The sequence below is a fragment of the Lolium rigidum genome, chromosome 3 (assembly GCF_022539505.1).
Source record: "Lolium rigidum isolate FL_2022 chromosome 3, APGP_CSIRO_Lrig_0.1, whole genome shotgun sequence".
NCBI classification, from domain to species: domain Eukaryota; kingdom Viridiplantae; phylum Streptophyta; class Magnoliopsida; order Poales; family Poaceae; genus Lolium; species Lolium rigidum.
Genome location: NC_061510.1, coordinates 276692946 through 276707810, shown reverse-complemented (window position 1 = coordinate 276707810; position 14865 = coordinate 276692946). Strand labels below are relative to the sequence as shown.

The window sequence follows — 14865 nt, the reverse complement described above, 5'->3', positions numbered from 1 at the left end:
TCGTCCTTGTGTTCCGCTCAAGATAACCGTTCGACGTTGGGGGTCTATGGAAGCAGTCGCCATCACCGAAACTCAATTAGGGGCCCAAGTTATGGACCTTGAGGGATCACGACATAGCCTAGCCCCCACCCTTTCCATGTGGCCATCATTTTGTCAAATCTTCGCCAGCCGCTGCCACTTGTCCAAGGAGTACACCTTGACTTTAAAATTCCTATATACCCTTTGGATTTTTTTATCACCAGATAAAGCCCTCAAGAGAAAGAAGAGATAACAGAGGTTATGCACGCCACCACCAAGGATAAATTGGAGAGGCAACCACTAACAGAATCTCCTATGGTCTCATATTCTTCTTGTTGATCTCTAGAATGAAGGGGCATAGTTTAACCCGTGGACCATCGATTTGTGGAAGCAGCTTGATCATATCTTTCTGGGTACTACGATTTTTTAGGACAAATGAGCTATCGTACATGATTACATCATTTCTTATGTATTTTTGATGATTAGGACATGATCTAATGAGACGTAATCTTGATTTATGTTTCTATTTGATATACTATAGATCCATATTGTTCTTCGTTCTTGATGTTAGAATTGTCCACCTAGTGGATATAACATTAGAGGGAATGGCGTGCATTAGTTGGTGTGGATCTTGTAGTGCTATTAGCTTAGTGAAAAAAATAGTTGACACCAACACATATTCGTAACCTTCTTTATACACCCCGCTAGGGATATAAAAAAAAGGAATGGTGTTATAGCTTAGTGACAGCAAGAGCTAACATACTAGCACATATTTCTAACTTCATGTCATGAAAAATAAGAAAATAGTACACACTTGTACTTACTGTCGAGCGTGCAAACGACCTTCTTGCTTGGGGAGTATTAACAAATTATCCTGCCATGATTTCAGAATGTGATACCAGTATGATTATCAATAGATTTTACAAACATAAAACTTGAATCTTGCACTTACCACGTGTTCTCATATTTGCGATTTATATTGTGTCACCATGTTGATGATAGAATTCAAGCATACTCATGCACCACAATCTTTTTTCTTCATGCTTGCAAAATCTATTTTTTTTACTTTCCTTTGTTTCATGTTATTCACTTGTTTGTTTTATCGTTGTTTTAAGAGATATTGGAAAGTCATAACATCTCTTTATTTTGTTTAGTGCATAGAAAACTAGAATAGTGATAATTTCGTTTCCCAGAATAAATATATTTACCTTCTTTCTCCTATGACTCGATACTCCTTAGAGCAAGTACAATATGTTCTAGTCAGCTGGCTATAAGAATTAAAATAATATATTTTTGTCTAGTTAGAAGAGAGAGAGAGGTGGAGAGAGAAGAGGAGTGGACTCTCATGCAAGAGTCAGTTCTAGCACGTGCTCCTAGGCACTTTATGAGAGTGAAAGCTGGGCCATGCATTGGTAATTAGCATATTTTTATAACTCACTATTGTACATGTTATCTCTAAGTTAGCCATAGATGACATGACACTTGGCTATAGCTAGTAGGCTATTCTATCGAACTTGCGTTTATTTTCACATTGATAGGTGTTACAACAATCTACTGCACTTCGGGATTACAAGCGACACACTGAAAATTTAGCTAACTAGTGATTAGGCACTAATATGAACATTGATGGAGACAAATGTGAAGGAGACTCGGGTTTCAATAAACGAGTGCTTGAGGGTCTATTAGTCTAGGATTTGTGTGTTTTCCCTCCTATTATAAAAAACTAGCACAGTGGCCCTCGCAAATGCGAGGGCATCATTTTTATTGTGAACATGTTGAAAAACTAATTTTTTTTGATAGATATATAAATTATGGTATATTATGAATACTATTTTTCAGCAGTCACCACAGATGTTTGCTAAGCAGAATACCACCTTCATTCAAGACATTTGGAATATCTATATCTTTAATTTTTTTTCAAGACTATTATCATATAGCTAGTATTTGTCGTTAATTATGTTTTTCTCTTTCTATAAATAAAATTAAGTAATTAAGGGGTGATCTCACTTATGTATGTTTATATTAATAAATAACCGGATCCTAAAAGTATGCTAAGAAATAATCGGATCCTAAAATTATAACATTGTATTTATATTCAAAAGAAGTTTTCAATGGTAGAATTTTCGTGGTGTGTATATCTTGTATTTTATTGATCAAATTAGTAGTTTTTTTTTCTCAAAATACGTAATACCCTAATAACCCGGCTTGAAGGGAATATTATATTTGAGATATAATTAGGCATGTAGTTAGAAATGTTAAATGGGAAAATCATGCAGCCAAAGCTCTGCACAGGAATATAGATTAAACAATATATTTTGGCCATTTATTTTTCCTAGGTTTCATGAAAATTTCTATTTTTGAGTTGTTGGCTACACATAGTTGATATTTCATTCATAATAGATATAAAAATGAGGTGTAGCCAATTTGTAAATTTTGATCAAGGGTATAGTATTTGTGTTATCTATCTTATATTTTGTTGACCAATTTAGTCATTAATTTTTTTTAAAGGAAAATGTGTAATACCCTAGTAAAAAGATATGAAAGGAGTATTTTGTTTGAGATATAGTTAGGTTTGTGCTTAGAAATGTTAAATGGGTCAAATCATGCAGCCAAAGCTCTGCACACGATCGAACATAGATTTAACAATTTTGGCCATTTGTTTTTCCTAGGTTTCATGAGAATTTTTATTTGTTGAGTTGTTGGCTACGTATAGTTCATAGGTCATTCATAATAGAGAGAAAACGAGGTTTAGCCCATTTATAATTTTTTTATGAAATATTTATGGATCTCGGTATAAGTAATTCATTTTATGGGGATATAAGTTTTCCCGTTATGTGTATTAACCAACAAAAGGAGACCTCAGACATTGTGTTTTGTGGATCTTTATTAAAAAAATATAGAGTTCATAATAATATTTCATTTTTCCCCTATTTCCTTGAATATTTTCTTGGAATTGTACACAAATAATTATATAAGAAAAAAGATGTCTTATACGTACATTGTGTCGCCATCGTCAGTACGGCCAATAATTGGTCGAATTGCAATCATTTTTTGTTTTTCTAACATATTTCCTTCATTTTCTTTTCTAAATGTTTATCTCAGCTCTTTGCATATCCAAACCGATGTAATATATAGCTGGGGGACTTGCATGTACGGGCCGTTTCTGGATAAAATCTTTGAAGCAATCTCAGAAAAACTGTGTTTAGCTATACACGTGCACCGCATACTGTTTCTAGGCCCAGATGCAGACCGAGGCAGTACAGAAAAAAACACGAAAGATTAGAGTTCTAAGCTAGTTAAACCTATAGCGTCAGGACTCTCCTTTCTCGGTTCCGTTAGCGCACCATATTTCTGCTCGGTCGTGTCTGTGCTTTTGGCACGAGGACATTTTTTCGTACGATATGTTCTTTTAAATCTCTGCCGTTAACATCTATGATCAACATAAAGCCAACGGATTAGATAATCTAGGCTATGTGGATTAATTAACCTCTTGTCTCTATTTTAAACCTCTGTATTTTGCTTTTAATATATAATAGATGAATTCAGTTTTACATGCCAAAAAAAAGTTAGTGCAAGCCTAGCTACCTTGGTTGCAAGTAGAGGATGTGAAAAAGCATACCAGATTGGTCTGCATATCCATGCTAAAGGCAACAAAAAAGTTTAGAGCTACAAGCCTATGATTTCAAGGACATGACTATTAACTCATGTAGTGCCCATTCGGATTTCCAGGTTACTGGGTTGATGTGCTCCCAACTCTAGAAATGAAAATATAGAAAGGTCCTTTAGATAAAAAGAAATCCATATAATTAGTTTTTTTCTAAAAGTTATTTTATTTCACCTAAAAAGTCAAGTAGTTTGCAGTGAATGAGGTAATCAGAGGGAAAAATAATAGCATAGGATAAGAAATGATCACTTCACATTTTCTATATGATTACTGTAATACCCTCAAATTTGCGAGGGCCGTCATGTTAGTTCATAGTAGCGCGTGATATCCTTGAAGTACATAGCATGCACTGCAAGTCTGAGCATCAAACAAAGCCCAAGTGGAGAACACAAACATAATACGTACACAAGCACACCAACAATATTAGTAATACTTCTGGAAGAAAAGATACAAGATAATATATATAATAACCATACTTAAAACTTAAGCTGCTGAGCCATAGTAATTTTTTTACGAATACAAAGCGGTATACTCCCTTTATTCTCTTCCTCGAGCACACCATATATATATATGTAATTAAACAAAACACACTGCAGACTTGCATGTCTTACGAGCACGCACTTCGGTATAGATGTTTTTTTTACGAACCCTTTCACTTGTATACTTCGAAGACACCTCGTGCTCCTAGTTTCTTGATAATCTTGTAGTCAGTGAACCCTGCTTTCATGAAGAGTTCATGCCAGTCATTTTCGTTACGCTGACGGCCTCTTGTGTACACAAGCATAGCCAAGTCCATCAGAAGCTGTGCCTCAAACATTATTGGTCCGAGAGAAGGTTCAACCACAATGTCTATGATGATCAGCTTCCCTCCTTCCTCACGTGAAGGAATGGCACTCCTACACTGAGACAAGATCTTGACGCAATCCTCGTCGCTCCAGTGGTGCAGCACAAGCTACACACAAAAAATGTATAACCTAGCTTGTTGAGAACAATTGATTATCTTCTGAATTTTGAAATTTAACGTATTTTTGTTGGTAATATTCTGACGTGGTAATATATATAGTTCCCATTGGTCTAAAATGTAGTACGTGCCAGACGTACCTTGAGCATCACCGTCTGAGACTTTGGGACGGTGTGGAACAAGTCACCACCAACATAGTTGACGACACCATCTGGCTGCACTTTGTCGATCTCCTTGGGAAGGTCCAGCACAGTGCACTTGACGTGGGGATGGGCCTTGGTGATGGCCCTCGCCGTCGTCCCATCGCCGCCGCAGCAGTCAGTGAGAGACTCAAGCCCGTTGAAGAGGGCATGGCACTCTCGCATGATCGCGCTGATCCCTAAGTTGTCGTGGGCGGCCAAAGCGTCATTGACCAGGGCGTCGAAGTCCTTGTCCAGGAGCGCCATGCTGTCGTCGAAGAGCGCCACGCCATGCACGTCCTTGAACGGCGACGGCACGGGCCCTAGGGTGTCTTTCTTGAACCAGTCGGCCAGCCCCAGCGCGGCCTCGGTGTAGTGCGGCGATGTCACGGCCAGCATGAAGGATGTCTGGATGTGGTGGTCGTCGGCGCCGACGCCATGCACCAGGATGCTGGACAGCGGGTTGAGGCGGAAGATCTCCACGCCCGAGTCGTTACCGGCAGCAAAGACACCTGACGTGACGAGGACACGCATTAGGCGGCCGAGGAACGGCTGTTTACTAGGGGGCAGGGACAAGGCGGTGAGCAGGTCGGGCAGCGAGGTGACCCCACCGAGGTTGTGGATGGCGGTCGGGATGCCGAGCTGGACGGCGCAGCGGAGCCCCATGGACGCGAGGTAATAGAGGCTGTGTCTCCACAGGTAAGGCTGGACGTTCGGGCCGAGCTTTTGGCTCGGCCCGAGCTTTTCTTGGCTCGGCCCGTTTTGAGCTCGGCCCGCGTTAGACAGAGACCGAGTCGGGCCTGTTTTTCTGGCTCGCGACGGGCTGAAAGCTCGTCTGACTCGGCCCGAGCCGGCCCGAAAGCTCATCACTTTCTTTTTACGAATTAACGGAGGGATGCAGCCCGAAAGCTCGTCCAAACCCACTGAAGAAACAGCACAACAAAATCATCAAAGAGTGAACTAAGGAACTACCTAGAAGATGCGCTTGAGGATCCAGATCCCAAATTCATCTTGCTTGATTGGTGGAAAGTGAATTCACTTAGGTACCCGGTGTTGGCAAAGATGGCAAGGCGGTTCTTGACTATCCCGGCTGGTTCCGTGTCATCGGAATCAACTTTTAGCACCGGTGGAAGGGTTTTAGATGACTATCGTAGTTCTCTAAAGCCGGCTATGGTGGAGGCATTGGTTTGTGGTGCAAGCTATATTAAGGGTTCCCATAGTGACTTGAATGTGATGGTATGATTTCCACTCCCTTCTCACATTGTCAACTCTTTAAAAAAAATCATGGCTAACTTTCTCTAATTTAGGAGAAGGAGGAAGATGATGAGGAAAATGTGGAGACCATCAACTTGCCTAAGGCCTAAGGGTGTGGTGAACAACAACTATTGGTAAGAGATATTTACTACATGTTCACTTGTCATGTGAGTAGAAAATTTACTAAACCTATTGTTACTTGTAGACTATCATGTCATTTGGATGTTGCTACAATGGAGTTGCACAAATGAAGATGGATGATGATCTTGCTAGAAGTTGAACTTGTCTTATTTTATTTGTGTTAAACTTGGAACCTAAGAGAGTTGGATGTTACTCTAGTTGATTTGTGTTTGAACTTGGAACCTAAGTTGTAACCGTGTTGATATGTCAACTATGATTTATGAAACCTCTATATCATTTTGTGCTTGTCCATTGTGTATTTGTGTTTCCCTTTTGGTTATTTTCAGGAATTTGAATTGAGAAAGAATGGACATGATGTGTGAAATTGCTTCTAATTTTGAGGTAAACCTCTATACCCGTGTATCATCTAATTGCTCTAATTATTGATTTTTCTCATCAAATGGATTTATCCTGAATTGATATACTTTGCATTTTTCTGAAAACTTATGAGCATTTACATGCTCAATTTGTTGTTAAAAAGCTTGAAAACAAGCAAAACTGCTGTCTGTACATGAAAAAATCTGTGCTGGGCGTTCAGCTGCGAGCCAACTCGAGCTGGACCGAGCTAGAGCCAAGCTCGAGCCGAGCCACTTTTCCCGCTCGTGGCTGAAACGAGCTAGCCCGAGCCGAGCCGTTTTTCTGTGGGCTCAAATGCGGCTCGTACCGAGCCCAGCCCGAGCTGGCTCATGTCCACCCTTAGCCACAGGTCAGCCTGTGCCTGCAGCAGCTCAGCATCCGTGGGAACCTCGATAGTCGGAACCTGGGGCGCCATTGCTCTCTTCTCTCTCTCTCGGCTATGGATGCTTTCTTTGTGGCGCTGATCAGCTTGTGACTGATCTATGTGGTGCATTCGAGGGTTTAAGTAGAGTGCACCGCTGAGCAACTGTTGAGCTCCTCTACTAAATTAACTCGCGTTCCGCAGCTCAATATACTTAACTAATGCCGCGTGGAAGGCGAGGTACTTCAACAAATGTCAGCGAAGGGTTTCTGCAGCATCTTACGCTTGGAAGACGAGTATGACTTTGTATCTCGGGCGGAGAGGCTAGTGTCATGTAGATGAAGGGTTTTGCTTCGCGGCCAGTATTTGTGATATTTCGGGAGAAACCGTACCACCAAAAAAATTATTAAACGATTTTTTATATTTAAATAATTTGATCAGTTTTATTATAAATTTAGAACGGAATAATTAATTGGTTTGAAAATCTCGGTCGGTATTTTGCTGGTATTTCCAAAATACCATTGCCTACCTATAATTTTTGCCTCAAGAAAAAAAAATCCTTGGTGGTAGGAGCCACAATGCTCAGAAACGCCGTTCCTCTTGCCCGGCCGTGGATAAGAGCATCTCTAGCAGAGCCCGTAAAAGAGATCGAAACTGAAAAACTCCGGCGATAATAAGGGTTCGGTTCGGAGATGGCTAGAACGGAGTCCGAACTCGCGGGCTGGCCCGTATAACAAGTTCGGCCCCCCAAGAAACTGCGCGGCCGCCCCGTATTAAAAGGGGCCGCGGAGGGGAGTTTGGTTTCTAAACCCTACTCCCCTCCACCACTTTCACTCCCGCCGCCACCGCCTGCCTCCTCTCCGGCGAGCCATTCCGCCGCTTCCGCCACCACCCCTCCATCTGCAATGGGGCGGTGAAGACGCGTAGATAGGGGAGGGGGCCGAATCGGCGGCGGAAAGGAACCACGATATCCGCCGGGTGTACGGGCGGAGGCGGTCCGCGCGAGGCGGACGCGCTCTGACAGCGGATGGAAGCGAGCGGGTCGGAAGTGGCCGCATGCTATCGCGCACCGGCAAGCGCGCGAGGAGGCGACCGAAGAAGGAGAAGCCGAGGCGCCCCCCCCGCCGGCTCGTGCAGCCGGCCGTTGCAGGCGCTTCCCCGCGCGGCAACGACAACGACGACGTCGATGGGCCACCTGTAGCCTGCGGGAGCTCGGCGGAGGCGGCGGCCTTCGAGGTGGCAGCGCTCATCGTCGTGTAGGATTTGCCGGCGAGGAAAAACCCTCCGCCACCGACGGGAAGCGCCCAAGTGACAATCTGGGGCCTAATCTAGTCGTTTTAAGTCTCTAATTAGCGAATGTAGGTCGAACTATCATGTATTTTAGCTAAATTAATGTAAATTATCGATGAATAAGAGCTTGATCGGAGCAAACCGGGTTCAATCGCGACTTGGATTTTCCCGCGACGTTTGATTTCCGTTTTTCAAGTTTGCGAGTTCGATTTCCGATCTGCGGGGTGATAAAATCCATCTAAACTCACCAGTTCGGGAGACCGAACTCGGCGTTTTCGGTTTCAAGATATACGGGCTCTGCTAGAGATGCTCTAAGACCGGGTCTGATGGATTTCCATTGTGCCGCTTGCGGAGTGGGGTGGAGGTAGGGTTATCCCGCAACATGGAACAGTGCAAATTGCACTAAGAATTTAATTCCACATCTGACTAAACTGTGCTGTTCGGACAAGAAACTGCCCCGCAAACTCTGCCGCTTGCAGTTGCAGCCCTAGACGGAGGAACTGATTGTGGAGTTTATCTCCACCTGAATGTACTGTTAGCCGAGCCGATTGGTCTGCAACACCGAGTCTACATGTGTATTAGCCTGAAAAATCTCCGTCTAGTAGTGCCATGGTGCCAGGATGGAAAATCTAATTTTGTATGGAGCTCATTCAGATTTTGGTTCTTTCGCTAGAGTTACACTATGATTTATGTTATTGTTGGAGCATTTGATCTGGCTATATCAATAATAGTGGGAAGATCCATACCAGTCGATACAGTGCTCCATTTCCTTTGGCTAATTCTTTTATATAGAAACAAGAAGACATGAGTTCTGTCCAAAGATCTCTTCTTGTTTAGCTTTGAATTTCACTGATTGCTCATTCTGCCTTCCATGTCTTGCAGGAGTTCCAGTGCATCATTGCTGTCTTCCAGGAGTCCCAGTGCATCATTGCTGTCTTCCAGGAGTCCCAGTGCATCATTGCTGTCTTCCAGGAGTTCCAGTGCATCATTCCTTGCATGTTTTGTAAATTCTCAATCTGCCTGCGATCATGTAATTTCACCGATTGCTCATTTTGCCTTGCATGTCTCCTTGAAATAGACTTTCACCCCGCTATATTAATATATCAAACCACCCGATACAACGAACATGTTCGGGCCGCAGCACAAGCAAGCCCAAAAGGAAAGACAAACAAAGAAAGAAAAACAAATGCCGACACCGGCAGATCGACGAAAAAGACGATGACCCGCAACCGCTGTGCCCTCCGGAGAAGTACCACCACGCTCCTAGCACGCCGAGACGCCGCATACCAAGCAACACCTTCACCAAGGAAACGACGACGATGTTGCTGCTGCCTGGACTAGTCCTAGGTTTTCCCCCGGTACGCGGAGGGGGTTGAGGAGGAGGTACACCCTGTTGTGAAGTGTACAAGTAGATTGCCTAGCCCTTTCCATCAGTTCAGACTTTTAGTTCAAGTGGCTAGTGCATGAAGCTTAACATGGTATCAGAGCCCCAGGTCTCGAGTTCAAATCCTGGCTTTCACATGCACTAGTAGAAAAAGGGGCAATAGGCCCGGTCCATTTGGGCCTTCAGTCCCGGTTCCCAAACCGGGACCAATTGGGCGGGACTAAAGGGGGTACCCTTTAGTCCCGGTTCAAAGTTGAACCGGGCCTAAAGGCCTCGACACGTGGTGCGGCCAGGGAGCTCGCGGTGGAAGGCCTTTGGTCCCGGTTCGTGGTGCGAACCGGGCCTAGGTTTCTCTGCCGCGGCAGAGAATTGCTATTTCTCTGCCGCGGCACAGGTTTAGGCTGTACCAGCGTTTCTCTGCCGCGGCAGAGAAACAGGGCGTTTCTCTGCCGCGGTAGAGTTTCAGCAATGCATATATATCATTCAAGAAACCACAAAAAATCGTCATGAATATATATACACATCGTCAACAGTACACGACATCGTCAACAGTACACGTAATGCATGCATATTTACAATACAACATCTCCTCGACGAATTTCCTCCGCCGTCACGATCCGCCGATAGTGCTCTCCACCTGGGGTAAGGGCCTCGGTAATAAAGAATCCCGCGATTTCCTCTTGAATTGCTTTTATTTGATCCTCCGTTATGAGAGTGTCCCGCAGGCGTGTCATCTATATTTAAAAAGGGAGATCAATATATGAATGGAACTCAATACAATAGATGGTACTAATTAACATTAATTGTGAAATTTTGTTATCGTACACGGGTGTGGTGTATACGGGCATCCCCACCCTTGGGACAGGCCATGTCACGCATGAAGGTGCAGACGTAGTATCCACATAAGTTATTCCCTTGTTCCTGCATCATACACTTTACGAAAAAATAGTTCGATCAAACTAATAATCAAGCATCGTATTGAAAGTAAATATCATATATAAAGTTTCACGGACATAGCTATATATATAGTACTACTTACAGGGTAATCTTCAAATGTAAGCTCCGGTTTCCATTTACCCGGAACAGTATTGATGAACCGTTTCCAAGCCCTGCCCGGCAAAAAATAATGAGTAAATGAGTAATTGATTAGTTGATGATATCTTCGAATTAGAACAGATGAAGATGCCAATACGAAATTGATTGAAACTACCTCCGGAGGATGGCAGCCATGTCCGCCCATTCCGCATATTCTTTACGTTTCGAGTCCATGACTTTTACGACTCCAAGGGGAAGATCAATGATTAGGAGAATAAAGTGGAATCTGCACAAGCATAGCTCAATGATTACGAGAATAAAGTGGAAGATGCACAAGCATAATGTATGTTATATATAACACTCACTTGAAGTTGTAGGGAAAGAATATATCCTCTTTGTCTGCTTGCTTCTCTAAAAACATTACGATGTTGTCCTCTCGTGTCCTTGGCGAAGTTTCGAACCGTAACTTCATGAACTCGTGTTTGGGTCTATGAACCCCGGCGGTAGGAGCTTGCCTCTTTTGTATTCCAGCTTCTTCATTCTGCATAATTAAATGTATAGCGTACACAAAGAATATAATGAGGATAATTGTTAGTGCAAATGAATGAGCTACAAACTTAATTACACAAATAAATCACTTACAAGTAGTAGCAACTGATGACAGCTTTGTCGAGGGCGTCTTGATTGAATAACTGAAACAGTTCTTCTAACTCAAGGTTTATCTCGTCTTCCCCCCGGAAGTAATGCTCATCTCTAAGATACACCGTGAGGTAGCCTTCACATCTTCGACAGGCTTTCAGGTACCATTCATGCAACCTTCGCATCTGATTCCCTAAACGCGCGAGCTCGCCAGGTTTGACGAGATCAGATCCGTATCTATACTTGTTTACCACTTGAGCCGTTGGATAGTAATCTTCGTACTCAACTGATGCTCCCCGAGCTCTAGCCGCCCGTTCGATCATCGATGCCGTCTCTGGATCATGATATGGCTCCACGATGAAGTGGGGTGCGGCCTGAATGTCCCGCTGTCCAAGCTGGGCGACTTTTTTTGCTTCTTTGCTCGCTCTAGAGGACTGTCCAAGAGAGCGGTCATAATCAGCTCTCAGCTCAGGTCTCTTCATTCTCGTCTCGGCAAAGTGCTTCACTGTCTGCGGTCGAATAAACATCTTCTTCGGCGCAAGAAACGCCTTTTGCTCTTCGGTATGCTCATGTGGTAACAACTGCGGAGTCTGTGCCCTCATTGGAGTTGATGATCTCTTCGGAGCTGTAGGAGGTGCCGCGGACAGCTTCCTCTTTTGCTTAAGTGGAGGCGGCGGAGTCTCCTGACGAGGAGGAGGAGGCGGCGGAGTATTTTCACGCGGAGCAGACTGGTCATGGATAGGGGAATCATCATCGCGCAGAGGAGAATCATCACGCGGAGGAGACTGCACAGGTGGCGGAGGAGGCGGAGGTGGCCTGCTTGTTGGCTTCTCACCTGGAAACACAATGTTCTCCTTCCGCCATTGCACGGTGGTTCTACGGGCTTCTCCCAGTTCTTTGATTTCCCATCTTCACCTGCAGGGTGCTCAAGCACCAACCCCTCATAATCTCTCAACACTTCATCCACCATCACAACAACAAAGTCGTCTTGGACCGGACGGCAATGGTAAGACCTTGTAGGTAAGAGGATGCCGACCGCCGCCTTGAAGGATAGGTTGAAAACTTTAACATGCAGCTCACAAGGACGGCTGTCGGTGAGATCATCCACGGGGGGTAGCGAGGAGGCTCGACCACCTGGTCATCATCATCATCATTATCCACCTGTCGAGAGGAAGCCACGCCGCTTTTCCAGGTGTGGTTGAGATTGCGGCGGGGCGAGGGCATTGAGCAATGCGGGATCTACAGCCTGCCCACGAGCCATCCGAGATGTAAGTACTTGGGTTACCATGGTTAATTGGGCTTTCATGGTGCTCATACCCTCCTCTAAGTTAGCCGGGCGGTCCTGTTTCCCTTGCCTTCCTCCTCTCATGGCTTTTATCGGGAAATCTCTTCCTTTCGCAGGAAAGCCATACTTCCACGGAACGGAGCCTTCTGTGCCTCGTGTTCGTCCGGCGTGTTCTTTGTTCCCAAGGGCGCGTGTCAGCTCATCGTTCTCTCTTTCGGGCTGGAACAACCCCGCCTCCACGTCCCTATGTGCTCTTTCCAGGGCATCAATGGGAACCTTCAGATGAGCTTTCTTATAGATGCACTTCCCTGTTTCGGATCCAACGTTCCCCCAATCCCGTAGAACCACTCCTTGCACCGTTCGATCCAACCGTGTGTCCCTAATCTGATCCCTTTACTCGGTCGGTTCCGCCTCAGCTGCCTGCCACTTAGGACGGTTAGCCACTGTATCCACCTGGACCTAGAATTTGGTGATATAGCTTCAACGCAGCATTTGCCTTATTTATTTCCGACCTTCTCTTAAATTCTTCGACTCCGTGTCTGTACTTCACGAATTCTTCCCGATGATTTTTTACCTTCTCATTGTCCGGAGTTTTCTTTATCTTGATAAGGCGGCGCAATCTTTTCTTGTGGCTCTTGAATAGTTCGGCCATCTTCTTCTTGCCAAACTCGCGGAGGGCTCGCTCCATCTTGGCCTTTTCAGCGTCACCCCCCTCTTCGGGTACTATGTTGAAATGTGACATGAGCTTGTTCATAATGTTGTTTTTGGCTACATCATCGATATAAAGACCTTGAGCTTCTTCCTCTGCAGACAGCACTAGTCCCTTCGGCTTGTGCCATTCTCGAACGGTGATCGGGACGTGGTCCCTAACAAGCACTCCGCATTGAGCTATAAATGCCTTTGCACCTTTCTCTGGAGCAATCGGTTTACCATCCTTTTCGATGTGGGTGATGTCGTGCCTAACACCGTCATCCAACTTTTTGGCCGGGCCTCGCTTCCTCGACTTTACAGAAGAAGTGCTCGATCCGGAGGGCTAAAAAAGAAATAATTCATAGTCAGTACAATTTAATTAGTTAATGCATCTAGTCGATCAACGGCGACTTAATTAATTTATATACCTCGGTGATAACTACAGTTCGGGAGCCATTATGATGATCTTGTTCCTCACCGGCGCCACTAGGATCTTCTTCCTCAATATTCTCCGCTCCCTCACCGGAGTCATTCAAATAAGTTGCGGTGACATCGTCACCGCCATCATCCGGAATAACGTCGTCATCGCGATCATCCAGAGTACCGTTTGCTATGAGGTTCTCCATGAAATTTTCTTGAAATTCATCTCTGTCCATGCTTTCTACAACGACTCTGCAAGCTATACATAGGAACCATCATATGATCAAATTAAGTATAATGCAGAAAACTGAAAATGGAGTTACATATGTAGTTCTTAACTAAGGATCGATAATATAGTGCTGAAAGCGGATAGTGCGATTACATGCATACATAGATCGGGTTCATGTTTATTTAACCCTAATACATATCAATCACTACTACAACCACTCAACCGCGCAGACCGGGTCCTAGAGGGCGCCGACCGGGTCCCGAGCCGCGCCGGGTGTACCCCCAAAGCCACGGAACAACAACGGGAGCATAGCTAACATGAGATCCCCGCATAACGCTCCATCCGGTCCTATACATGTTGTCTAACGCGTACATGTAACGGCGAACGTGCTGGTCCTCCGCTTCAATGCGCTGAGCTACCTCCTCCGGCGGGGCCGGCTCCCTCTGAAACGACCGTGGCCCATAAGACCTCCACCAAAGAATATCCGGGTCGACAACGGGACCCGGATTCCGTACCAAGGTGCGCGACCCGGAAGCTAAGACCTCCCAGTGCCACCCCGGCGGAGCCCAGTCCCGGACCTCCCCCATCTGCTCCATCTCCTCTAGAAGAGTCAAACCACGGCACGGCGGCTGTCGCGGCATCGTAGCTACGAAAACAAATCATATATGTACTAATATAAATAAAAAACATGATATTGTGCTAAATAAAAAACTTCACTACTTTTGTACTAACGCCGCGTTCCACGACCCCGGATCGATCGATCCGGATCGGGGACGGGAACGACAGCGGGAGCGGTAGCGGGAATTGAATGACCCTGTTTTGGGGGCGTCGGCGAGGGCACCGGCGATCACGGCACCGCCACGGACTCGGCGCTCCTCCTCGCTCGCTCTTTCTCTATTTCGCGACCCTAAGTCTATGT

At 45.0% G+C, this 14865-nt stretch overlaps 1 protein-coding gene and 1 long non-coding RNA gene across 2 annotated transcripts; one reads left to right on the top strand and one right to left on the bottom strand.

Moving 5' to 3' along the window:
• Positions 1 to 4334: 4334 nt before the first annotated feature.
• On the bottom strand, positions 4335 to 7028 carry LOC124699546 (probable O-methyltransferase 2). Its single transcript, XM_047231834.1, has 3 exons — positions 6951 to 7028; positions 4784 to 5527; positions 4335 to 4634 (listed from the first exon to the last, which is right to left on the bottom strand). Exons 1-3 carry the CDS (start codon positions 7026 to 7028, stop codon positions 4335 to 4337), a joined length of 1122 nt encoding a protein of 373 aa, XP_047087790.1.
• On the top strand, positions 6011 to 6376 carry LOC124699547. The gene is made up of 3 exons (XR_007001426.1): positions 6011 to 6058; positions 6130 to 6210; positions 6282 to 6376. It is a non-coding gene; the product is annotated as an uncharacterized LOC124699547 (long non-coding RNA).
• Positions 7029 to 14865: the final 7837 nt, after the last annotated feature.